At 39.9% G+C, this 27480-nt stretch overlaps 2 protein-coding genes and 2 pseudogenes across 3 annotated transcripts in view; 1 reads left to right on the top strand and 3 right to left on the bottom strand.

The window, feature by feature from the left end:
- The window catches only part of LOC117615082, a 38203-nt pseudogene extending 37945 nt beyond the window's left edge, over positions 1-258 (top strand). Inside the window, exon 5 of the transcript XR_004583957.1 lies at positions 184-258. The product of XR_004583957.1 is annotated as a disease resistance protein RPV1-like (transcript). The remainder of the gene's footprint in view (positions 1-183) is intronic.
- A 253-nt stretch (positions 259-511) lies between these two features.
- Positions 512-21980, bottom strand: LOC117615071 (disease resistance protein RPV1-like). Its single transcript, XM_034344068.1, is given in 7 exon segments — positions 512-637; positions 16440-16490; positions 16598-18172; positions 18348-18674; positions 18677-18763; positions 19464-20568; positions 21271-21980. Coding segments are annotated over 7 exon segments (3762 nt in total). The 5' UTR covers positions 21762-21980.
- Positions 21981-22055: 75 nt separating this feature from the next.
- Positions 22056-25551, bottom strand: LOC117615063 (annotated as a pseudogene).
- On the bottom strand, positions 25478-27230 carry LOC117623822 (UDP-glycosyltransferase 92A1-like). Its single transcript, XM_034354820.1, has one exon. The coding sequence runs from the start codon at positions 27095-27097 to the stop codon at positions 25571-25573; it is 1527 nt and encodes a 508-aa protein (XP_034210711.1). The 5' UTR covers positions 27098-27230; the 3' UTR covers positions 25478-25570.
- Positions 27231-27480: the final 250 nt, after the last annotated feature.

Raw genomic sequence — 27480 nt, 5'->3', positions numbered from 1 at the left:
ACAGAGTATCTTAAAACAAAAGAAAAAAGAAAATGAAGTTCAATTTCCTTTTAAAGAAACACAATGATTATGGTTCCAAAACAATGCCAGACATTAAATTAACACATAAATGTTGAGAAAAATACAAAGTCAATGGTTTCAGCTTAAATTGTACTTCTACATGATGTTTATTGGTGATTTCAGCTAAAGGAGCTTGAGAAGTCAGGCCCAAAGAAAGGTGTTATTTCTCAGCCTGTGAAAGATGTGATCAAAGTTTAGTGGATGATGAACTTGTTTTCAAAGACAAGATAGGAACCTCTGAGTAGATGTTTCCACATACAATCGTGGATGATATCAGTCTCTGAAAAATATGATCCAAAATGCTTGTTTATATTGGCATTTTGTAATGTGTGTTATTTTAAAATTTCAGGTGTATTTTTGAAATCTTCCTAGCACTTCTGGAAACCAGGTGAACCTTTGATGGTTTACATTATAAGCTCAGTTCTACAGGGTAGGATTTGTGCTGAAATTCCTACAAGTAGATTCGTGCTGATATTGTTTTAGTCTTTGGCAGCTTAGGAATGTGTATAGCAGACTTGATTCTGATCTCCAAAGCAGTAAGAAGAGTCATGCAGAACTTGTTGAACAGTGTAATGCCCTGAAGAAGGGATAAACTGTTGATTTTACGTTAGAGGTGCTTTAGGTACAATTTTTGTTTAGGTTTTAACATAGAGATGCAGTTTAGTTCAGTTATTAGAGGTAGTAGAAAAGCTCATGCTTTATTATGTTTGAAATCTTGAGCCAAAGCAGAAGCTGAGGTCTTTTTGTTTGGCCTTTTTATATCATTATTATTTTGTTGGTAAGTTTCTAGATATGGTGTGCATGCAATGGCCTCATTATGGTATTGCTTTCGATATTCTTTGTTGATGTGTGGGAAAGGTTTTTTTGCATTTCAAGTAAAAGCTGTTCCAGTGAACTTTGAGTAACTTGGTTAATAACCAGGGTTCCACCCCAACTTGCTCATTGTATATGCTTTTCATTGTATTTGTCTTACATGCTCGACTACTAACCTATGCTATCTCAATTAATCGTGGTTAACCTTTTCTACTCATTTGCGATGCAAAATTTTTCTTTGCTTGAATTCATGTTGAATTACTCTTTAGGCATGTATCCTATCTTTGATACCCCATAACTGGTTCCCACTTCCCAAGCAGGTATTTCTCATATAAATGGGAAATAAAAGAACTTTCTCGCACCTTTTTCTTTTCATGGACTTTTCAGTTGTTTATTTCCAGAAGTTTTCCACCATCTGATACATGAACTGGGCAATTTAATGGCAGGTAATATACTCTAGGCAGCGAAAAGTGCACAGAGTCTAGAGCAGGGGAGGCTACAAAAGCTTAAGCAGTTTGATGATGAAAACCAGGCACTGAGATTACGCTCCATTGAGGTCTGCTGGCACCCAAACATAAGCGTTGAAGGCTTTATTCTATTGGTTTTGTGAAACAATGCTTATGTTTTTTCTATTTGCGTACAACTTCCTGATATCTAATTGAATTGATTAATTTAATATATATGTCGTTTGAATATCTAATTCTGGAACTCAATATTAGAATGCATGTTTCCCTTGATTCTCTCCTTTGTTCTGTAATGTATCGTTTGCTTGTTGATATTATTACTTTATATTATTTCTTATTATTACTGATGATTACTGTTTGTGCAAAAATCCTCGCGGGAGAATATTCGCTTAGTGATTTTTCAACATTTGATCTTCCTATCCTCGATTCCTGTCAAAAAGGCCGGAGTAAATAGACAACACCCGGGGGGTGTTGGCCAAAGGCCCTCCGAGACTAAGTTAGGTCGATTGAATCTAGGAGAGACAATAGCTAAAAAATGGTACGGAGATGTATGTACGGTGTGAACCAAACTGCCGGAGCAATGTGTGGTGTTAACCGGGCGGCCTGAGCCGTGTATGTAATATATGGAGGGAGGAGAGATATGTGGTCGGCGGCAGTGGTGGCGTTGCCGGCGGCTAGGGAGAGAGAGATGGAGAGTTTAGAGTATTTTATCGGGTTGTAGATTTAAGTTTATAAGTAGGTTTATAGTTATCTCGAATGATGAATGAAGCCATCTATTTATAGGAGCCTCGGAGGCTAAGGTTTCGTAGAGAATAAAACTCTTATTAAGGAGTTTTTTCTTTCTCCAAATTGTAGAGATTGAGTTCATTAGGGATTTGATTGGGATTCAAATCTCCTAATTTGATGATGATTATATCTCCTTATTAGGATAATATCTAAATTAATGTTATTAATATCCTATAATTAAGATATTATCCTTATTAATTAATTGGCCAACTAAATTGATTCAGTTAATTAATTTAAAGGATTTTTTTTTTCTACGTGGCGTGCTATAATTGGAGATGAAAATATTACTATCATGATCTTTTCTTGTCATTGTGATTGTATTGCATCCTGTTTATGCAATGTTTGGATAAGTCATGTTATTCTAATTGTCATGTTATTCTAATCCACTTTTCAACATGTTTTTTCTCTTCCTTTATGTTAGTTTGTCATGCTGTGCCTTTTATTTTTGTTAGGATTTCAGGAAGTATGAGAGGCAAATTTCTAAGTTGGTTCAGCAGATTACAGGTCCTTCCAACACCACCAACTTGGAAAATGTGCATGAAGGCAGAGCTAAGTCAACCAAAGAACAAATTGATGAACTTAAGATCAAATTAGTAAAATTTGTGAGCTTCATTATTTCTAGTTATAAAGAATGGTTGACTATGTTATAACTATTGAGTCTTCTATGAAAGAAATCACTTTTTAGTGTATATATTCGTTAATAAAGCATTATAATTGGTTTTCTGTTTAAAATCGTTATATAGCATCATAGGAAACAAAAAACAAAAATGTAACAACTTGGGAATTTATTAGATGACAAATTTAAAGATAATAAAACGATGGTTTTATTGGAAAAATCATCATTTGTACATATAATCAATGACCGTTTTTAACACAATGTCGTTGTCTTTATATACAATCAACGACCCTTTTTAACTAAATACCGACGTCTTTACCCATATATGACGACGGTTTTAACAAAATACTGTCATCTTTTAAACAAAAACTGTCGTCTTTACCCATAAATAAAGACGATTTTTTATAAACCATCGGCTTTACTCATAAACGATGACAGTTTGTAGAACACTGTCGTGTTTACATCAGAACAACGACGGTTTTTAGTAAAACCATCGTTTTACAGATAAACGACAGTGAAAAGCCGTCATAATTTGATTGGTGGTCGATTTAACGATGGTTTTTAAAGCATCACAACGACGGTGGAGCACCATCGTCTATTTTGTTTTTTGTAGTAGTGAACTCATTCAATATATAAGCATCTAAATCCAATGACAACAGTGGTTGAGTATATATTTCTTTTGGTATTGTTAATTTGTTGAATTCATCCACTCACAAACAACAACCAATTAACTTCTTTGTGGCCAACATTTTTTAATTCTTTTCTAAGCTTAAACATGAGGGTTTGTTGCTATGTCAGATGCAACAAAAAGGCAAAAGAAAAAGACAATGAAGTCTATGAGTGATAGACAGAGAAAGAAGAAATAGGAAATAAGAAGAGATGAGGAGAGGAGGGGGTTTCTTATTTATTTTTAATTTTTGAATGATGTTTATATTATATTATATATGTATTAATTTAAAATTACTCTTATAATTATCGGGTCGGGTTTAGGGATTGGGATGCTAATTGTGACAACCCGATCCTAAATCAAATTTTAATTATTAACTTATTCTAGTAAAAGACTATTTTGCCCCCATAATATTTTATTGGGTTTAAAGTTGACTTTTTGTTTGGGAAAGAATTTGGAAATTTGGGTGGTACCATTGCGTAGAGCTTGATGATACGAGTTCGTAGACATGTGGCACGCCCAATTCCGAGTTGTAACAAAGGAGAAAAGGTCTAGGAACGAAAAGGGAATAGTGGGAATTTTAAAAATTGCGATTTAAGTTTAACCAGATTTTCTGGTTATTTTCTTCATTCCCTTCACTTTGATCATTCTTTGGAGACACCATCTCAGCCCGGTTGCCACCGCAACCTTCACAAAATCTCTTCCCCTCCTCTTCCTCTACAAAACCCATCCAAGACCCGATCTAATTCGGTGAAGATGAGCTCGATTCGAAGCTCAGAAAAGAGATGGGTTTTTTGGCGGTGTTTCAGAGTTTTTCGACGACTCCAACGGCCAAATCCATCAAGTGAGGCATGGTTTCTTACCTACTTTTCGAGCTCTAGTTGATGATTGGGTAGAATTTGATCAATTTCTAGCCTAGGTGGTTCGATTTATAACCCTAAGTTTTGCCGTATTTGAGATCGCTATTCCGGCCACTTCCAGCCAGTTTTTGGGGTAGGCCCAAGAACAAAAGTGGCTCCAAATCACATTGTGAACCTAAGGTAGGAAGCTGGGCTTACAATAACAGAGTTTTCCGGTCATCGAAATTGATCAAGCCACCCAAGCGCTGCCAGTGCTTGTGGAAGCTTGTGGGCAATATGGTGGGGACCACACTCAGTCCTAAATAATCCCTTGGTCCTCACGAGCGTGTAGGAATTCGCGGATCTCAATTCGGACAACTTTTGAGCCCCAATCGGATCTCTCATATTGTGCGATTTTTGGGTTCGATACATTTGAACCGTTGGATAGTAGTTATTCTAGTATATGTCAATCTAGAGAATTCTAGGACCGTGTAGGATTCAACGGATCGTAAATCGGAGTCCCGGATACTCCAAATATGCCAACCCTAGGGCTAGGTTTGCAATAACCATCCTATCGTGCAATCGTGATAAATCCAATCGTCTGATCGAGACCAAACTCATGGGACATGTGTCCTAGGCATATTAGAACCTTTAGGGACTTCCCAATTTGCGAGGAAAGGTTGCGGCCTGGATAGAAGCGGTATCTCTGAGGCCTGCGAGGATAGATAGTTAGTTATAAGTTGCGGCCTAGATAAAAACACTATCTCCGAGGCCTATAAGGATTGCAGCTCGGCCTGCGAGGATAGATAGTTAGTTATAAGTTGCGGCCCAGATAGAAGCGGTATCTCTGAGGCCTGCGAGGATAGATAGTTAGTTATAGGTTGCAGCCCGGATATAAGCAGTATCTATGAGGCCTGCAAGGATTGCGGCCTGGCCTGCGAGGAGGGTATTGACAGTATTAATGGAGTTGATGGATCAGGATTAGAGGTACGTCTAGGTGGAGATAATTTCAGTTATAAGATATTCTTAAAACTAAGATAAGGGAGTTCAGTGTACGGCATACTTATTCAGTGTATGACTGATATGAGTAAAGAAAATAACTACATATGGCTTGATCCCTCAGTAAGGGTACGTAGGCAGCCTAGTGTTACAAGGTGCAGCCACGAGGTCAGGTAATAAAAGGTAGTCCAATTAAGTTATTATGAAATCTAACACTATTCTGGGGAGGTTATAAGAATTGATTTGAATGTTGTTAGCAGAATTATTTATTCGACTTATTGAGGCCGGAGGCCAGAATAATATGATGTTTGATTGCTTGAATATATTTAAATGCATGCTGAATGATTGAGATACATATATAAATGTTTGTTAACAGGTGGAGACTTTTGGAAAATGTTAAATTTACAGGGGAGATTTTGCCGAATTTTCTGCAGAAGTCTAGCTGCTAGAAAAACTAGGTTTTTAGTTAGAAGAGCAGTTTGGTCATATATACCCGGCATTCGTCAGGTATCAGACACGCACAGGGTTCAGCTCAAATTCCAAAGTGGAATTTGGGTCGGGTCGTTTCAATTGGTATCACAGCAATAGGTTAAATTCCTGTAGACGTGGCACCTTGTGTGCATTCTTGTTTTAGTGAATTGTTGGCGTTCTTACATGTGGTCTTGCTTTGTCGGCTTGGCTGAGTAAAAGATATCAGTAAGTGTTTGAAAATTTGTTGAGGTTTTCATATGAAAAACATAATATACAGGTTGAAAAACGGTTCGAGAGGGACAATAATTGGAGGCATAAATTTTTATGTCGAGGATTGGGGAAAGTAAAATTAAAGTTGTCGGTATGTTGGATTCGAGAGCTTAGGTAGTGTTAGAAATTGCATCTAGTTTGGGGTGTTGTAGTAAGTATAGTTTAAGAGTATACCATTGTAGAAGGGAGTGTCGTCCTAGGTCATTTAACCATCCAACCTATTAGGATTAGTAAAGGATTTAGGGGCAAGATGAAGTATTATCACAAGGGAAGTGTTCGAGTCAGTTAAGCCAACAAAGAGAGTTGACTATCAGGATGGCAAAGTTAGTGAGTGGACCTTTATTTTCCTAAATGATTTTATGCAATTTATATTCATAATTTGATGTGTGGAAGTGGGCATTAGATCGAGGGCTTTCTGGAATGTATTGCTAAGGTTAAGTATTTTATTTATTTGCTGCCGAGATGAGAGTACCTGAGTATAGTAAAGGTAAGAAATTTAGAAATCGGTTAGGAAGGCGGCCGAGTTTTAAGATGAAGAGGAGATAGTTTTATTTATTTATTTTAAAGTAGAGTATTTAGTTAAGTTAGCATGCTTGACTTTTGCCCCACGAGACTTAGGGAGATAAAAACAGTGGGAGCGAGAGATGCAACTCAGGTGGGCTTAGTGCCCCTTGAGTCTTGCGAGGAGGCGGATTAGCCTAACCTGAGTCATGGGAGGGTGTGTCACCATGGTGACACGAGGAATAGATAGTAATTAGGGGAGTTGACGGAGATAAAGCGAGTATACCTCGGTGGTAGGTTGAACTTACCTCAATGTTTTCAGCAGGATTATTGTTTGGTAATATAGGTATAAATAAGAATGCATGAGTTTAATACCTTATTATATGCTGCCGAGTTGAGAATGTTTTGCACAATTTGGAAATAAGGATTGAGGTAATTTGTTGGATTAGATGGCAGAACGATTTCAGGTTAACTAAGAGGTAGACTATAAATTCTAAACTTTTTCGGGATAAACATATTCTTAAAACCACCCTAGGTGCCCCAGCATAATAAATCGGTTGTCTTAGGTTAGGTCAGGATGTTTAACAATTGCCCCACGAGTCTTAGGGATATCCGGACAGTGGGAGCAAGGAATGCAGATTCCCTGAATCCTACGAGAAAAGCGGCTCAAAATTGACCTCGTGTCACCGAGACCTGCGAGGGGGTGTCACCAATGGTGATGCGAGGGAATTGATGGATTATAAGGGATTATATGGAAATAAAGGAATTGAAGGAAATAAAATGTGTACGCCAAGGGTGGTAGACTAAATTTCATTTTCAATGTCTTTAATGGAAGGATGTTTTGAATAAGGGCATGAATGATAATCTAAATATAGATACAAATGCGTGTTGTTCAGGTTGAACCAATAGGAGGTCACATTGATTGTGGTACCTTAAAATAGGAAACTTGTTGTTTGAGGTGATTAAGGTAAGCAAATCACAAATGGAAGCGTTTAGCTTTCAGAGGAAGATTAAGCATTATATTAGCCATCAAAGGATGAAGGAGACTTCTCTTTTTTCTGTTTGCTTAGTCAGAGCTTTTGATTTGGTTGTTAACAGGATTGTGACTTCTCTTGACTCCAGAGAGACTTTGTTGTTGAAGTATTCAAAAGCTTTGAGCAATGTGAAATATTTAGAGGCAAAGGGATATATACAATTTTGCATGAGGTGGATGTTCATAGTGTGAGCCAACACTTTTCCCTGATTAGATTACCCTTTGATTGCATAATCTAAAATTTTCCTCATGCCGATTAGTTGCTTAGCCCCTTTGATTCTGAATGCAAGAGGTTCCAAATTTGGTGTTTTCGAACTGGAGTCAGTTTCAGCGAAGGCTTTAAATAGAGTGGTAGTTCTGGGAACCACTCAGGTGGTGGTACAGCTAGAGGTGTTGGGAGGCAGCTACAGCCAGTCGCTAGCAGGAGGAGTCCCCCAGTGCGCCGTGAGGGGCAGGTATCACTCCAGGCCTTATCAATATGGCACCATTGGGTGGTATTATTGCAGACAGTCTCTGCATTTTCGGAGGGAGTGCTCGATGCTCCTCCAGGGCAGAGCGATTACCACTAGGCTGACCCAGGGAATGGACATACAGAGTGGTGCTCAGGGAGCATCACAGTTTGTTGAGGCCTCGTCCAGAGGTAGGGTCCAGACTAGTGTAGCTAGCAGGGGTGGCAACTAACAGAGGGGACCTGGTGGGCGCTCCAAAGCTATAGGCAGAGTGTATAAAATGTCTTAGCAGAAGGCACAAGCGTCACCAGAGGTGATTATAGGTGTGAGACTCTCAGCTCTATGGAATAAGCTGGCGATCTCTATACCTATAGAAGATGTCTTTATGGTAGGTGCAGTGTATGGAGACAACATGGTGTTAGTGAGTGACGTATTCCTAGAGGCAGATTTGATTCCTCTGGATATGGTAGACTTGGATGTTATTATGAGCATGGATTGGTTGGCCAAGCACCGTGCCTCAATGGATTGTTTTTGAAAGGAGGTCATATTTCGTAGTCCTGAACGACATGATGTGACCTTTTATTGTAAGCGTAGAGTTCTTCTATTTTGCCTCATTTCAGCCATGACGACGAGACAGTTGCTAAGGAAGGGGTGTTGAGGATACTTAGCTCATGACATTGACACCTAGGATAATGGATTGAGGTTGGGGGATATTCCAATGGTACGGGAATTTCCGGATGTGTTTCTTGAGGATCTTCCTAGGTTACCTCCTCCCTGGGAGATCGAGTTTACTAGTGAGCTTGTTCCAAGAACAAATCCGATATCTCAAGCACCGTATAGAATGACACCAGCTGAGTTCAGGAAATTAAAGATAGTTACAAGAGCTAGTGGATAAGGGTTTCATTCGACCCAGTTTTTCACCTTGGAGTGCTCCAGTTATGTCGGTAAAGAAGAAGGATGGCACCATGAGATTATGTATTGATTACAGGCAGTTGAACAAGGTCACTGTGCGGAACTAATATCCGTTGCCTTGTATAGATAATTTGTTTGATCAGTTGAGGGGTGCCAGGGTCTTCTCTAAAATTGATCTGAGGTCAAGTTATCATCAGGATTGGATTAGAGGACTAGAGTCCTTAACAGCGAACAAATGTCGGGAGAGGTACTAGAGTCCCGGCATTTAAACTTGCATTTTGGTGATATTCATATAAGGGATGATGTTGGCAAGGCTTAGAATGACATAATATTGGTAGAAGCATGAGGTGGCTAATTGCTTCAAGGATATTAAGACGTGATTGGTGAGTGAAGTTCTGGAGGAGAATACTTGAGAACCCAAGTAGCATATGTGGGCCCAGTACCCTCAACTTTTCGAGTGACGGGTACGTAAATTTCGGGGATGAAATTTTTATAAGGGGATAGTTTGTAACAACCCAATCCTAAATCAAATTTTAATTATTAATTTATTCTAATAAAAGACTATTTTGCCTCCAGAATATTTTATTGGGTTTAAAGTTGACTTTTTGTTTGAGAAAGAATTTGGGGATTTGGGTGATACCATTGCGTAGAGCTCGATGATACGAGTTCGTAGACATGCGGCACACCCAATTCCAAGTTATAACAATGGAGAAAAGGTCTAGAAACAAAAAGGGCATAGTGGGAATTTTAAAAATTGTTACTGTAGCTACGATGGCCAAATCCGTCGAGTGAGTTATGGTTTCTTACCTACTTTTCGAGCTCTATCTGATGATTGGGTAGGATTTGACCAATTTATAGCCTAGGTGGTTCGATTTATAACCCTAAGTTTAGCCAGATTTAGGATCGCTATCCGGCCATTTTCGGCCAGTTTTTGGGGCAGGTCCAAGAACAAAAGTGGCTCCAAATCACCTTATGAACCTAAGGTAGGAAGCTGGGCTTACAATAACAGAGTTTTTCTGACAGGACCCGATCCTAATTCCAGATTGGAATTCGAGTCGGACCCTGTGCGTGTCCGACACCTGGCGAAATTCGGCAGAGTCTCCCCTGAAAATTGTCCAAACCCAAAAATTTTCACCTGTTAAACAAGCAGTAATATTCACACCAACTGCCAGAATAAGTAAATAAAACATTCAACTGTTTTGGTTTTCACTCTAACCAGATATCAGAGCAGTTACTAGCTATTTACAAGAATTTAAGTATTTTACAACAAAATCCTACGTTTCATGGGTGGCGCAGGAGCTAGAAGAAGGCCCGGTGGTGGATTCCTGTGCACGTCTACTGCCTGAGGGCGTAAAACATTTAAAAGTGTGAGTGGACAAAAATAACGTTCTCGAAACAATTTATAAACATAATAACCCCCATTGTAAAAATAAATAGATATGTAAATATGAAGTTCGTCTGTATTCAAATACAAAGCATTCATATCAACATATACATATATATATATATATATTTTTATATATCTATGCAGATGTAAAACATGCTCAAATGTCGAGAAAACTTGCATAAAATGACTGAAAGCAATAATTGCATAAAAGCACTGAAATTCTCTTAAAACTACCACCTAGGTGTACCCCTGTAAAATCCGTCAACTCCCCTGGCAGGTCTCGACAACACACAGTCTATCCGAGCCGCAAACTGGCAGGATTCAGGGGACTATAGTCAGCCTGATCCGCTGGCAGGTCTCGGTGACACAAAGTCAACTCGAGCCGCTCTGGCAGAATTCAGGGGACAGTAGCCAGCCTGATCCGCAATCCTGGCAGGTCTCGATGACACAAAGTCAACTCGAGCCGAAAATCCTGGCAGGTCTCGGGACACCAAGTCAATCCGAGCCAAAAATCCTAGCAGGTCTAGGGACACCAAGTCACTCCGAGCCGCAAATCTTGGCACTCACGGTCCGAGCGTCCCCAAAACTCGTGAGGCAAATGTCAAGTGCACTGACAAACTGAGGGTAAACTGGATGTCCGTAGACATCGACATAACTGAGGGTAATAACCATAACTGGGTACATGATGGTTTTAAAATACAATATCTTAGAAAAGTCTGCTGAATAACTATATTTTAGTAAATCTGAAACTAAACTGCTATTTCTTCTAATATAAATCACAAACTCTCCTTTTTATATCACTTTAACATAATTAATTAAGCAGCATATAAATAAGATATTTGACTGCACAGATCATGCTCGGAAAAAGAGTCAATAACACTTATTCAAGATCAAGTAATGAAATTCATTTATAAAATCACTTAGAAAAGAAAAGTCCACTCACTTCTGGTCCGAGCTAGCTGGACCTCTTGAAGGTCCCTCCTGTGGCTCAGTCTGGCCCCTGGTGCCTGATTAACCATGAATATTAAATTAATAATACTGTACAATAAAAGTATTAAATTAAAAAACCTAACCCCCGGCTCCTAGAAATGCGTGCACTCATTTTAAAGTCAAACCTATGCCCACTTTAGCATTTTAGACATTTTAAAACGGTCTTAAAAGACCTGAAGTCTTTACTAAGCGATAAACTGCCAGACCGGTCGATCCGGAACTCCGTGGGGTCCACGATCTCCGATGGCCGATCTGGAATTCTCTAGAGGTTCCTTACCGAGAATTACCCATATCCTGCTAGTTTGGCCCGAAATGGACGGTCGGATTGACCACAATCGCTTAATCGCTTAATTTCCAAACCCTAGCCCCAGGGTTCGCGATTTCGAACCATCCGGGACTCCGATTCGCAATCCGTTGAATCCTACACGATCCTGAAATCATGTAGAACGACATATCTGAAATTGAGTGCGATCCAACGGCTCGACAGTACTGCACCCGGGAATCGCACAATATGGAAAATCCGTTCGGGGCTCAAACGGAATCCAAATCCAGATCCGCGAAATCCTACGCGCTCGTGACAACACGAGGATTGAAAAAATACACAGAGTCACTACACTACCCTCACCCAAGCCCCGGCAACTTGGGTGTCCAAAGCGATAACGACTCGCCGGAAAAACTCAAAACCAAGGCTCCAAACTCCTATCCTAGGTATAACACCACATTTGGAGCCACTTTTGTTCTTGGACATACCCCAAAAAGTGGCCGAAAATGGCCAATCACGGAGGTCGAAACTCGGTCGAATTTCAAATTGAAAATTGAGTGATCTACGGCTAAAATCGATGAAAACCCATCCAACCATCAGCTAGAGCACGAAAAATAGATGAGAATCCATACCTTACTCGAAAGAACTGGTTGAGAATTGAAGGAGAACGAAGGGTTGGAAGTTTAACCCCAAACCGATCGATTTTCTGGGTTTTCCGACGACCTCCGGGCGGCGCAAGGATGGAGACCGGTCGTGGCGTGACGGCGAGGTCGAGGCGGTGCTGTCGGTACCGGTGTCGTCGATCGGGGTGACCTGTGGCGGCGGCTATGGCGATGGGAAGGAGGGGCGGGCGGCTGGTCGCGCGGGAGGGAGGAGAGAGAGAGAGAGAGGAGAGAGAAAACTGAGGGGAAGAGAGAGAGAGAAGAGATAAAAATCTGACTTTTGTCCAAATTACCGTTTTGCCCTTCGCGGTATTTTGACCGTATTTTCTTCATTACAACTCCGATTTGAGTCCACTCCGTGTCTACGGACTCGTTTCGTCATGCTCTACGCATCGGCTAAGTGGAATTGCCAAATTCTTTCTCGATCAAAAAGTCAACTTTTTCCTAATTAGATAATGTGAGGGCAAAATCGTCTTTCTTCTAGAATAAATTAATTAATTTAGGATATTTTGTTTTGGGTTATTACATTTTTGGTCATCGGAATTGATCAAGCCAACTACGCGCTGCCAGCGCGTGTGGCGGAGCTTGGGCAGCATGGTGGGGACCACACTCAGTCCTAGAATAATTCCTTGGTCCTCACAAGCGTGTAGGAATTCACGGATCTTAATTCGGACAACGTTTGAGCCCCAATCAGATGTCGCATATTATGCAATTTTCAGGTTCGATACATTTGAACCGTTGGACCGTAATTATCTCATATATGTCGATCTAGATAATTCCAAGACCGTGTAGGATTCGAATGATCATAAATTGGAGTCCCGAATACTCCGAAAATGCCAACCATAGGGCTAGGTTTACAATAACCATCCGATCGTGCGGTCGTGATCTATCCGACCGTCCGATCGAGACCAAACTCATGGGACATGTGTCCTACGCATATTAGAACCTTTGGGGACTTCCGGATTTGCGAGGAAGGGTTGCGGCCCGGATAGAAGCGGTATCTCCGAGGCTTGTGAGGATTGCAGCTCGGCCTGCAAAGATAGATAGTTATAGGTTGCGGCCCGGACAGAAGCGGTATCTCCGAGGCCTGCGAAGAGGCTATCGACAGTATTAATGGAGTTGACGGATCAGGATTAGAGGTACGCCTAGGTGGAAATAATTTCAGTTATAAGATATTCTTAAAACTAAGATAAGGGAGTTCAGTGTACGGCATACTTATTCACTGTGTGATTGATATGAGTAGAAGAGAGAACTACGTGTGGCTTGATCCCTCAGTAAGGGTACGTAAGCAGCCTAGTGTTACAAGGTGCAGCCACGAGGTCAGGTAATAAAAGGTAGTCCAATTAAGTTATTATGAAATCTAACACTGTTCTTGGGAGGTTATAAGAATTAATTTGAATGTTGTTATCAGAATGATTTATTCGATTTATTGAGGCCGGAGGCCAAAATAATATGATGTTTGATTGCTTGAATATATTTAAATGCATGCTGAATGATTGAGATACATATATAAATGTTTGTTGACATGTGGAGACTTTTGGGAAATGTTCAATTTACAGGGGAGACTTTATCGAATTTTCGGTAGAAGTCTAGCTGCTAGAAAACTGGTTTTTTTAGTTAGAAGGGCAGTTTGGTCATTTATGCCCGGCATTCGCCAGGTGTCAGACACGCAAAGGGTTCGGCTAAGATTCCAAAGTGGAATTTGAGTCAGCTTCTTTCACTAATGGCATCCTTGCCCCATAACCAGCGGGGATTTTTAAGATATCGAGGATCCCAGTTTTGCCTTGAAATTTCCCCCCGTTAGGGCTGGATTGGGTCTTGGGCCCGACGGGGAATTTTGCCATCCCTAAGAGAGAGTGGCGTGAGAGGGAGAGAGTTTTTGCCAGAGTTTTGGGTCAAAATTGAGTTTAGAGTTATCTCATGTGTGGTGAGATGCCATCTTTATATAGTGTCTCCTCCTTGGCTAGCGTTTGTAGAGAATAATTTTCATGTGGAATGGAATTATTCCTTTCTTTAAATGGGATGACATGATAATATCTTAATATTTAATTAGTACAATTATTTGACCTAAAGAAAATCCCCTTATCCACGTGTCACCTTGTGATTGGTTGCCAAACTTCACGTTCCCACAAAGCTAAAATGCCTCTCTCTCTCTCTCTCTCTCTCTCATGTTATTATTATCTATTTCAATTACTAGAAAATACAATACGGTCTCATTGAAAAATACAGAGCTAAAATCTGCAAGATTGATAAAGGACCACATTTAGCAAATCTGAGAGAAGCCTAACCAGAACACTAATCACTTTACTTGTGGCACAATTCCCCACAACGGAAAAAATAATGAAACAGAGCTTGAAGTTAAACAAAATCACCATTCAAAACAAAAAACAAAAAAAACAATAATTGATCACAACACAATTCAAGAAAATTGCCTGAAGCCTAATTTTTCAACAGTAATTGATCACAACACAAGTCAAGAAAATTGCCTAAGGCATAATTCTTGATAATAAAAAATATGAAGTTCTCTCCGTTCCTCTGTGTTGCTATTTTGCACTTGTGAGTTCCTTAATTTTGACAGATACTTTGGTTGTTGTGTTGATGTGGTTAATTTTTTACAACGGTTCACGACAATAGGACAATGCTAATTAGATCATGTGGCATTCGGATGCAAAATGAATGAGTTTACAACTCTTGGTTCGGTACGTTGCGAAAATTAGTTCAGTTCTTGCATAAATGTTCTTAAGGCTAGTTCAGATGTTGATTTCGAATCCACTTACCTATTTTGACAAAACTGAAATGCCTTCTTCATTGCACCCACTTTACCCTCATTCATAATGTGTGGTTTCCTAAGTGCTTGAATAAGTTGCTATAGCTGTGTTTCATAATGTGAGGTTTCAAGTGTTACAAATTGAAAGCACCATAACCACAACAATACAAACATTTTGAAGGAACATAACCTGTCATCAAAGAGTTTGGATCATGCATCTTTGTTGTCTTCGCTTACTGTTCTGGAATTGGGGGAATTTAAACTATAAAACTACTGAGGTTTTCTCTAGTTTGCTTCAGTAGTGGGACGAACACACGGCCATTAACTAAACACAAAAGTATGTGTGTTCGTCCCACTGAAGCAATGCAAATTCCTTTTACTTTTATACAATTCGATGCTCTTCCAGCCATTCTACCAAGTGTTTATGGACTGTCTACAGCTGGACTTAAAGATTAAAATGTTTTTCTTTCAAATATAATTCAGGTATCTATGGTGACTCGTAGAGCTAGCACCAACCCGGAAGGTTCAAATGTAATGATTGAATGATGAGCTGGGAATTAATTAGGAACAAATGTTAAAAGTTGTTTGCTCTTAAGATTCAGATTTGCTTGGATGTGACTAGGAATTGTAAGTTAGATTGAAGTATTACCCTTGTTGTTGTAAAGTGTGTGTTCAAATGTAATGATTGAATGATGAGCTTGGAATTAATTAGGAACAAATGTTAAAAGTTGTTTGCTCTTAAGATTCAGATTTGCTTGGATGTGACTAGGAATTGTAAGTTAGATTGAAGTATTGCCCTTCTTGTTGTAAAGTGTGTGTTCAAATGTAATGATTGAATGATGAGCTTGGAATTAATTAGGAACAAATGTTAAAAGTTGTTTGCTCTTAAGATTCAGATTTGCTTGGATGTGACTAGGAATTGTAAGTTAGATTGAAGTATTACCCTTGTTGTTGTAAAGTGTGTGTTCAAATGTAATGATTGAATGATGAGCTTGGAATTAATTAGGAACAAATGTTAAAAGTTGTTTGCTCTTAAGATTCAGATTTGCTTGGATGTGACTAGGAATTGTAAGTTAGATTGAAGTATTGCCCTTCTTGTTGTAAAGTGTGTGTTCAAATGTAATGATTGAATGATGAGCTTGGAATTAATTAGGAACAAATGTTAAAAGTTGTTTGCTCTTAAGATTCAGATTTGCTTGGATGTGACTAGGAATTGTAAGTTAGATTGAAGTATTGCCCTTCTTGTTGTAAAGTGTGTGTTCAAATGTAATGATTGAATGATGAGCTTGGAATTAATTAGGAACAAATGTTAAAAGTTGTTTGCTCTTAAGATTCAGATTTGCTTGGATGTGACTAGGAATTGTAAGTTAGATTGAAGTATTGCCCTTGTTGTTGTAAAGTGTGTGTGTGTGTGTGTGTGTGTGAGAGAGAGAGAGAGAGAGAGAGAGAGAGAGAGAGAGAGAAAGAGAGAAAGAGAGAGAGAGAGAGAGCTGGTATCCTGCTCCCGGGAATGCTAAGATTGCATATTTTCCTCATGTAGCTCTACAACAGCAAAATTCAAATCTATGATTGTGTTTCACTTTCTTATACATGTACATACATATATAGTATATACACGGGGGAAGAGAGAGAGAGAGAGAGAGAGAAACCTTAGCAAGTCTTTTCTTAATAGCTGATGAGCAAGCTGTGCAACCACTTGCATACAACCTTACCAAGGACTTCAAGCATTCAAGTCCTGGAATGTCCACAACTTTCTCACAACTTGTAAGGTTCAGCATCGCCAAGTTTTCCAGGTTTGAAATATCAGAGATACTTTCTAATGAGGTGCAGTTTGCAGCATCCACCTCTTCTAAACTTGGGGGAAGCGGAGGCAGAGCCTTGAGCTTTTTACAGTGAGGTAATAAAAGCTTTCTGAGAAGAGACAGGCCCCTCAGGCTGGCTGGAAGACTGTAAAAGTTATTACGGCCTAGATTCAAGACTTCAAGCGATGATAACTTCTCGAAATCATCTGCAATTTTACCAGATATATTACAAGCACCGGCATGCAGTTCACATAGCAGTGATAGATTTGAGAAAGAAGTGGGGAGTATAAATTTAATCTCTTCCGTATCTTCCCTATTTGGATGCTTCTTTCCCATATTTAAAACCATTAAACTGGAAAGCATTCCGAAGCTTTCGGGTAGTTCTGTCACTGCAGTTTCCACCATCAGCAATCTGTGCAAGGAATTCAATTGTCCTATTGAAGCTGGAAGCTTGCAGAGGTGTTTACATTTATTCAACTGTAACATGGTAAGGTTTTCCAACTTCCCTATCGATTCTGGCAACTCAGTAATATCAGCTTCAGTTATGACTATTGTAGTCAATGCCCTCATGCTTCCAATTGATTCTGGTAATGATCTAAGAAATCCACATTTCCTCATCTCAAGCTTCTCAAGTGACTTCAAGGCACCAATCTCATGTGGAAGTTCTGTGATTAATGTCTGATCTATTTTTAGCACAACTAGAGAATTCAAACCTCCAATTGAATCAGGCAATCTGCTCAAAATTTGACCGTGTCCGGTTGATAATTCCTTCAAGTTTGATAATGAATCAATGGACACAGGAAGTTCTTTGATTCCGCTACCGTAAGTATGAAATTCCATTAGCGAACTGAGGTTGCCAATGGAATCAGGAATAGTTGTCAGTGATTTACACCAGAGCAAACTTAGTTTCTCAAGGTTTGCCAAATATCCAAAGGAAACAGGTAGTTTTTCTAAAGCAGAATCGTTGAGGGAGATTTCTCTCAGAGAATGCAACTTTCCTATCAACTCAGGTAGCCCTTTCAAATGTTTGCACTGGTTCAAGCTGAGCTTTTCGAGTTTTGAAAACCGGAAAATAGATTCAGGAAGACTTTTTACAGCAGTGCCATCAAGGAGAAGTTCTTTTAATGATACCATGCTGTCCATGTTGCTTGGCAGTTCTTTCAGTTGTAAGCAACCAGAGAGGATTAGGTTCTCAAGTTTTGTCAGGCCGGAGACATCACTTGGAAGTTCAATGAGGTTTTCACAGTCTCGAAGGTTCAAGTGGACCAATGTATGCAAATTCCCAATCAAGGCATGAAGCGTAGTCAGTTTACTGCAACGCTCAAGAATAAGCTTTTCCAAGGCCCGATTCCCAGATAAATCAGGAATGGTGGTTATGTTAAAGCAGCCATATAGATTCAAAAGCATCAATTTCTCAGCCACCTGGAAACAACAAAAGTGTATGAGCATCTACCAAACTGCATTAGTTGTGCCTTAGAAATAGAAAGGAAGAGACAGATACAAGGCAGACACTTACGAAGATCAGTGATATAAATTCTTGCTGGTCACAACACAATTATAATGATAAAGATGATGGATCAGATAGTGAAGCATATACCTTGTTACCACCCCCATGCCACAAATGTTCTATTTTGCTGCGTGAAAGATCAAGGACGGCAAGTTGGCGAGGGGGAAAATCAGAAGGAAGAGAATTCAGAGGACAACCTTTCCACTGTAACCACTTCAACTCTGCAGGAAGAAACTTGAAGTGGCCTTCCAAATTCAGATAATTGATTTGAAGAAGTCTAAGATTGACCATTGCTCTTAGGGGTTCAGAGAAAATTGTAACCTGTCTCTTTTTCTCTGCTTCAGTTTCAAGATATGTTTTGTATCTTTCTTTTAGGTATGTAACTGCAGAGGCAAAAGTTGGCCTCTTCGAAAGTTATCCCAAGAAATTCTATCACCACTTGGATCCTTCACCGGCCTTTTCATTGATTCAAAGTCTAGGACTATCCCCTGTATACTTCTTGTTCCCTATTATCAAGGTATGGAAAAATATGTAAGAAACTGAGTGAAGAAAAACAATAATGCATCATCCTTTAGGACATTCAAGCGTCTTCAACATCTATTATTTTGGTCGAAGCGTCTTCGACATCTGTATTTAGCCAGAAGAATATTGTTGGTACCGTAACTGACCGAGCAACTAGCTTGGCTAGATCATCCACGTTCCATGCTTTGAGAGGTCATCACCTTAGCCAAAGAGGCATTACCACAAGTCACAACTCTAAGCAAAGCAAGAGGAGTCCCACATCAGAAAACTACAAGAGATGAAGACTCCCCCTCACCTATAAAAGAATACCACTCTCCACTTAGAAAAAGGTCTTGGATCTAGACCCTCAGGCCTTGGACTCTCTCTTCTGGATCCATCTCTGGGCTGGGCTTCTCACTTGCTATCTTTATATTTGGGTCTAATCTCCTTGTACAAATGTAAACAAACATTATCATAATGAGAACACCCTTCTCCGTAGGCGTAGCCCTTCATTCGGGTGAACCACGTATATCTTGTCTTCTATATGTTTATCGTTTGCCCAAATCCTCACACACTTGGTGAAGGTCCTCACCTTCATCCATCATCCATCACACCTCATCACTAAGTTGGACTCAACCTTGGCCTAACTATTTAGAGCATCAACAAATATATAAACAATAAAAATAATAGTGCTGGAATCTCTACCTTATCATCCTTGAAGACATTCAATATTTCATCACGATCCCAAAGTCTACTACGCATGCCAGGATCTACAACGTTTTCCTCTGTAACGATTTGTCTTCCCATGTCTTTAACTTGATCGTGCATCCACAAGATACTGTCTTCATAAACTTTAATGAGAGATTTTGCTACGAGGTCAGCAATTGCTATCTCACCATTAAAACCACAACCTTTTAATATGTCAATTGCATCTTCTCTCCTCATATTCATTGTTACAAATAAACATGCAATGTCTAGAAAGATGCACTTCTCTTGCTCATCTAGCGCATCATAACTTATCTTTAACACATCCTGAAGATTGCGCAGACGAATCTGTTTCAGTTTCTGCAGAGCATCTCTCCATTCCTCTATTCTCCTCTTATCAAAAAGGTAAGAACCAAATACTTCAAGAGCCAATGGTAGCCCACTTGTGAGAGACACAATTTGCTCAGACAGAGTTAAGAAAGTATCTGTGGGTTTTTCTCTTCTCAGTGCATGGTAACTAAAAAGTTGAAGTGCCTGAGAGAAATGCAACTCCCTGACCTCATACAACTCGTTCACAAGATGACTGGGTAAGGCTTCTTTATCCCTGGTGGTAACAATAATTCGGCTTCCTTCATAAAACCATTGTCTGCTGCCAACTAAAGCATTTAGTTGGTTTACATTATCAACATCATCCAAGACAATAAGAACTCGCTTCTCGTATACAATTGCTTTGATTGCAGAAATACCAGTATTAAGTTCATTTACAGACATGGTATTAGAAGAAAGACTACCAATAAGCCTGTTTTGAAGTGATACTAAACCCTCATGCTCTGCTGAAATTTCTCTAACATTTGAGATGAAACTGTGGCACTCAAAACAACCCACAAGTCTATTAAAAAGAGCCTTGGCAAGTGTTGTCTTGCCAACACCACCCATGCCATGAATTCCGACAACTCTAATGCCCTTGGATCTTACATCTAACAACCTCATCATGTCTTCAACTCTGGAATCAAGTCCCACCGTGTATGCAGCAAGACCCACAGGGGTTTTGCGTATTTCAGTCAAAACCCTTTTGACTAACAATTGAATCAACTCTGCTTCTTTGCTGTCAATATACATAATCACAAATACATCACTTAGGCCCTTAGGGTGATAAGCAAAACATTGAACGCCTGAGAATTAATTGTATCTGTTACAGACCAATAAGCCTGTTTATCTTGACAATTACTAAATCTTGAAACAAGCCAAAAGTAACAAATCAACTGCAAATCATGTTATCAGTGATCAGACAAGAGGAATAGGACGTAGAATGAAAACACCAATTAGTTAACGGGTGGTCCTCAGAATGAAATCATGTTATGCAGCAAAACACACGAAGCAGCTATTTACGAAAACAAGTGGTCCTCAGAAACAAGCCAAAAGTCTCACACTTCAGAACGTAAATCCGAATGAAAACGAGTCAAACGACAGTGCGGTGAGGAAAGAAAGGTACATTAGCTAATCTTTTACAGTATTGCCCAATTTAAATTACTATATTACATATGAATGAATGAATTAAACAAAGTGAAAAGAATACCCCACCACACTTATTTAATTAATTCTTCCAAAACACTTTGTTATATCTTAATATCATATACCAAAACCTTAAACATTAGATAACTAAATCTCTAATCATATCTCAATTTTTGCATGGTAGCTAAGCTAAGCTAGGGTTTTAAGGGTTTTCAAACTGATTGAGTGGGAATTTAGTTATGAATTATGATTATAATTTTAGTACTATTACTAATTTAATTCGATTAATTACTACCTGGCGTTGAAAATATACCCAGCTGTACCACCGACTTTCGCCATGGCGCTCCTCCACCTAGAGACGACGGCGTTTTCGTACTCTTGCTCATGAGCTCTAAAATGCTCTGCAAATGGGCCCCTCTGCCGTCGAACGTCGGAGGGGTCCACCTGGTAAAACACAGGCAGAATCATCAGGTGCAGTCTCCGGCTGCGCTCGCATATCTTAGCCAGCTCTTCAAGGCACCACCTTGACTCGGCATATCTCGGCGACAAGACGACGATGGCCGCCGCCGAGTCTTCGATCGCCTCCAGCAGACTAGAGGCGATCTCGTCCCCGCGGTTCAAACCTTCGTCGTCTCGGAAGACTCGGACGCTGCGTTTCTCGAGCTCCTCGTAGATATTCTTCGTGATCGTTGAGCGGGTGTCTTCGCCTCTGAAGCTCAGGAACACGTCCCAGCGTAGCCGGAAACCTCCCGCGGTTGATGAAACGGCGTCGTCTTCGCCAGCCATTTCTGCTTCACTTGTTATGCGTGCAGAGAAATGTAGATGCCAATTGAAGGATCGATAATTTCGAATCAAAGTTGCAGCTATATATGCACCATTCGTGATATAAGTATTGGATTATTCTTGCCAGTTGCTTGGGTTGTGCCTTACGTTTTGGACATCGCTCCAAACCAATGCACTAGGGTTCTTTGCCCTCTCAATAGGAAAGGTGCTCGAAAACAAAAAAAACAAAAAAAGTTGTCACATAAAAATGAAAGGTAAAAATAAAAATGATAAAACTCAGTAAGAATATAAGGAGGCTGCAAAGAATAGTTGGTCTTGGTAAAGCAACAGAAAGACAAGCGAAAGCACAAAGAAGATAGAAATAACGTAACTGAGGGTCCATATACATTCTTTGTTCACTTGCTTTGGTCAACTGAACTATTTTCTTCAGTCACCTTCTTCAAAAGAGCTGAAGAACCTTGCCATCTTTTCTGAAGGAGATTGCTGGCTTTCATTTAATGATTCTTCGTCTCCCTCATAATCATCATCACCTTCATAGACCAAATGGATCCCCACTTCTTCAGCTCAACCCCCTTCATCATCGGCGGCTCTTTTCGCATTTCATTTATCTTATAACCATCTTTCAACTGAGAAACCAAGGGATGGTCAATTGGGTATCGGCACAAGTGAACTTGGTCTTCATTTGTATTTGGCACTCCCAATAAGATCAAAGCTGAAGTGAAGGTAGGAAAATCCAGTTTGAGGATCTGTCCTAGAATGTCCACTATTGCAGGAAGTTCTTCTCTTATGTCATCTGGTATTTGCTGGTTGAGAGAGACTACAACACCTATGATCACACTTTTGAGAACACAGTTTTTTCTTTCCGAGAATGTAACCACATCTTGAGAAAACCAGTCTGGCATCTTGCTCCTGGGCATGCTAAGATTGCTTATTTTCTTCATGTAGCTCTGCAACAAAATTTTCCAAACCTATGATTGTGTTTCACTTTCATATATATGTATATATACATGTACACACACATACATATATAGTATACACACTGGGAGAGGGAGAGAAAGACAGAGAGACAGAGAGAAAGGAGAGCACCCTAGCAAGCCTTTTCTTAATAGCTGATGAGCAAGCTGTGCAACCACTTGCATACAACCTTACCAAGGACTTCAAGCATTCAAGTCCTGGAATGTCCACAACTTTCTCACAACTTGTAAGGTTCATCATCACCAAGTTCTCCAGGTTTGAAATGTCAGAGATACTTTCTAATGAAATACAGTTTGCAGCATCCACCTCTTCTAAACTCGAGGGAAGCGGAGGCAGAGCCTTGAGCTTTTTACAGTGAGGTAATAGAAGCTTTTTGAGAAGAGACAGGCCCCTCAGGCTGGCTTGAGGGCTGGAAAAGTTATTACGGCCTAGATTCAAGATTTCGAGTGATGACAACTTCTCAAAATCATCTGCAATTTTACCAGATATATTACAAGCACGAGCATGCAGTTCATATAGCAAGGATAGATTTGAGAAAGAAGCTGGGACTATAAAATTAATCTCTTCTGTGTCTTCCCTCTTTTGATGCTTCTTTCCCATATTTAAAACCATTAAACAAGAAAGCATTCCGAAGCTTTCGGGTAGTTCTGTCACTGCAGTTTCCACCATCAGCAATCTGTGCAAGGAATTCAATTGTCCTATTGAAGCTGGAAGCTTGCAGAGGTGTTTACATCTGTTCAACTGTAACATGGTAAGGTTTTCCAACTTCCCTATCGATTCTGGCAACTCAGTAATATCAGCTTCAGTTATGACTATTGCAGTCAATGCCCTCATGCTTCCAATTGATTCTAGTAATGATCTAAGAGATGCACATTTCCTCATCTCAAGCTTCTCAAGTGTTTTCAAGGCACCAATCTCATGTGGGAGATCTGTGATTAATGTCTTTATCTATTTTTAGCACAACTAGAGAATTCAAACCTCCAATTGAATCAGGCAATCTGCTCAAAAATTGACAGTTCCCTGTTGATAATTCCTTCAAGTTTGATAATGAACCAATGGACACAGGCAGCTCTTTGATTGGACTACCGTAAATATAAAACTCCATCAACGATTTGAGGTTGCCAATTGAATCGGGAATAATGCTCAGTGATGTACACCAGAGCAAACTTAGTTTCTCAAGGTTTGCCAAAGATCCCATGGAATACGGTATTTTTTCTAATTTTTCACACCCATTAAGGGAGATTTCTTTCAGAGAACACAACTTTCCTATCAAGTCGGGGAGCCCTTTCAAATATTTGCACCTGTTCAAACTGAGCTTTTCAAGTTTTGTAAGCCGAAAGATAGATTCGGGAAGACTTATTATAGCAGTGTCATCAAGGAGAAGTTCTTTTAATGATACCATGCGGTCCATGTTGTTTGGCAGTTGTTTCAGTTGCAAGCAACCAGAGAGGATTAGGTTCTCAAGTTTTGTCAGGCCGGAGACATCATTTGGAAGTTGAATGAGGTTGGAACATTCTCGAAGGTTCAAGTGGACTAATGTCTGCAAATTCCCAATAGAGTTGTGAAGCTTAGTGAGTCCGGTGCAATGCTCAAGAATAAGCTTTTCCAAGGCCCCATTACCAGATAAATCAGGAATAGCAGTTAGATTAAAGCAGCCGGTTAGATTCAAGAGCATCAGTTTCTCAGCCACCTAGAAATAGAAAGACAAAAAAAATAAAGATCCGTCATGCACATGCATACAATGTCAAAATAATAATGAAGATGATGGATCAGATAATTAAGCTTATACATACCTTGTGACCACGCCCAGGCCACAAACGTTCGAGTTTGCTGTCTGAAAGATCAAGGATGGCAAGTCGGAGAGGAAAAAATCCAAAGCGAGAGATTTCAGAGGACAACCTTTCCACTGTAAACACTTCAACTCAGCAGGAAGAAACTTCAAGTCCCCTTCCAAATGCACATAATTAATTTGAAGCAGTCTAAGATTGACCATTGCTGCAAGGGGTTTTGAGCAAATTATAACCTCTCTTTTTTTCTCTGCTTTATTTTGGTGATGTGCTTTGTATCTTTCCTTAACGTATGTAACTGCAGAGGTAAAAGTTGGGCCTCTTCGAAAGTTATTCCAAGAAATTCTGTCACCACCCGGATCCCTCACCTTCATTGTCCTTGATTCGAAGTCTAGGACTATCCCTTGTATATGTCTTGTTCCCTATTGTCAAGTAGGTATGAATATATATAAACAATAAAAATTAGTAGAATAAAATTTATCATGCTGGAATCTTTACCTTATCATCCTTGAAGACATTCATGATTTCATCACGATCCCATAGTCTAGTACGCATGCCGGGATCCAAAAGGTTTTCGTCTCTAACAATTTGCCTTCCCATGTCCCTAATCTGATCGTGCATCCACAGTGTACTGTCTTCAGTGATCTTAATGAGTGACTTTGCTGTGAGGTCAGAAATGGCTATCTCGCCCGCAAACCACAACCCTTCAATATGTTAATTGCATCTTCTCTCTTCATGTTCATCTTTACAAATAAACATGCAATATCTAGGAAGATATACTTGTTTGGCTTGTCTAGTGCGTCATAACTTATCTTTAGCACATCATGAAGATCACCTGGACGAATCTTGCTCAGCTTCTGCAGAGCTTTCTCTTGAATGTCCTTAAATTAATGACAATCTCTTGTTTATGAGACTCCCGTCTCTATGAATAGTCTATAAGAAATGACAGTAGGGCAATAAATAAAAAAAATTAGAACTCCAAACAATAGGTCATTTCTCAAATGACTTGAAAGTTACAAAGATTCTTTCATTTCTCTTCAAGAGAAAAACCTAATTACTAACAATGGAGTTACTGGATTTTGATGATTCTTGTCTCTTTGATAAAAGAGCAGCAACAAAATCATCCACTGCCTTAACAGAAGACCCTTTTTCTTCATCATCATCTCTTATTGATGCTCTTATCTTCTCCTTAATCACAGCAGCATTTTTCCTCATCTCTTCTCCTTTCCCGTTTTCATCCATCACCAAATCAATCACACCCTTCACCTCCTCCCCAACAATTTTGCTCTGCACACCCCTAGTCAGCTCCACACTCACACCCATCTCCTCCTCCAACATCTTTGAATTATAAGCCTGCTCTGCTGCCAATGGCCACCCAACAATTGGCACACCCTGGCTCAAGCTCTCCATCACTGAATTCCACCCACAATGACTCACAAACACCCTTGTGGATTTGTGTGACAAAATCTCCAACTGAGGTGCCCAATTGTGCACCAACAACCCTTGTTTGCTTTTGTTCATTCTCTCTTCAAATCCTTGAGGCAACCACTCTGCTCTGAACTCTCCTTTCATATCAAACCCAATAGGAGGCCTTATGACCCAAATGAAAGCCCTCCCACTTTCTTCCAACCCAATAGCCAATTCCTTCATTTGGGTTTCACTGATTGTGTTCTGAGAACCAAAAGAAATATAAATAACAGAATCTGAACCATGTGAATCAAGCCATTCAAGGCATTTCTCAGCAGGAAAACTCAGTTTTTTTCCTGCACGTTGCCTTGAGACACTTACATCCAAAGTGGATGAGTTCTTGAGTGCCTCTCTAGGAATGAGAGGCCCAATGGACCAAACAGGAAGCCTCACACAATTCCTCAAGATATCCAAGCCAAAGGGTTCAATTTCCTCCACAGTGTTACACAGCCAACCAAAAGATTTAGCAGAAAGTGAAATTTGGGGCTGGAAAAATCTTGACCAAGAATCTGTACCATCTGCAGCTCTTAAAAATGGATGCAGCTGAGAGATATCGAAACGGCACCGTTCCGGGAACCCGGGAAGGGTGAAGAAGTTCTTGTCTGTATAGCGGTGTGGGAGGTTAAGCCAAATGGAGATGTAGGCTGCGGTGCCATAAGCACCACCTGTGGTGAAGCTCACATTGACAGTGCCTAAGCTGTCTGCAACATCATTAGCCCATCCGAAAAACACATCCGAGATTACGCAAAGCGGCGGGCGGCCTTCTGTTTCGATGATGCCGGAGATCAGGCGGCGAGCAGGAGCTTCAAGGCTGAGGGATGCAGCAAAAAGATTGACCAATTTGTTGAGAGGCAAGTTCTCTGTGGTTTCAGTGTTTTGGGGCAAGCCATGGTCTGTGCTACAAAATGGAAGCTCAGCCAAGTGAATGGTGTTGTTGTTTGATGAGGTGGCAATGGTGGATTGGAGGGACTGGATGTTAAGGGGGGTGGAGGCAATGGTGATGGTGAAGTTTGTTCTTTGCTGGATCTGCTTTGCTAGTGCTAGAAATGGTATGAGATGGCCTTGAGCCATGAATGGCAGCATCACAATATGCTCATTTTCAAATCCCATATCTGATTTTAGTCTTCGGGATTTTCTGTTTATTTGGATTTGGCTGAGAATTATATGCAATGGTGAAGAAGAAGAGGAAGAATAATATATATGTTCTAAAAGGTATGGCCATAAATGCAGCGAAAATATCAACTGAAACCTGATATGCTCATAGTGAAAATACCGACTGACGTGGTGGAACAGCCTTCACAAATCACAACTCTCTTGAATTGGCCCAACCGCGTTACACACTGAAAGATGTCTTTTTAAATGCTAAAAGCTAATGCATTCAAAGGTTGCATGACAAAAGAGGAAAATGTGATGTCGAATAATATTTTTGTGTGGTATAATTTTATAGTATTCTCAACTGATAATATTATACCACATAAAAATATTATCATATG

This window comes from Prunus dulcis, chromosome 1, assembly GCF_902201215.1.
Source record: "Prunus dulcis chromosome 1, ALMONDv2, whole genome shotgun sequence".
NCBI lineage: Eukaryota > Viridiplantae > Streptophyta > Magnoliopsida > Rosales > Rosaceae > Prunus > Prunus dulcis.
This window is presented reverse-complemented; position numbering and strand designations above follow the sequence as displayed.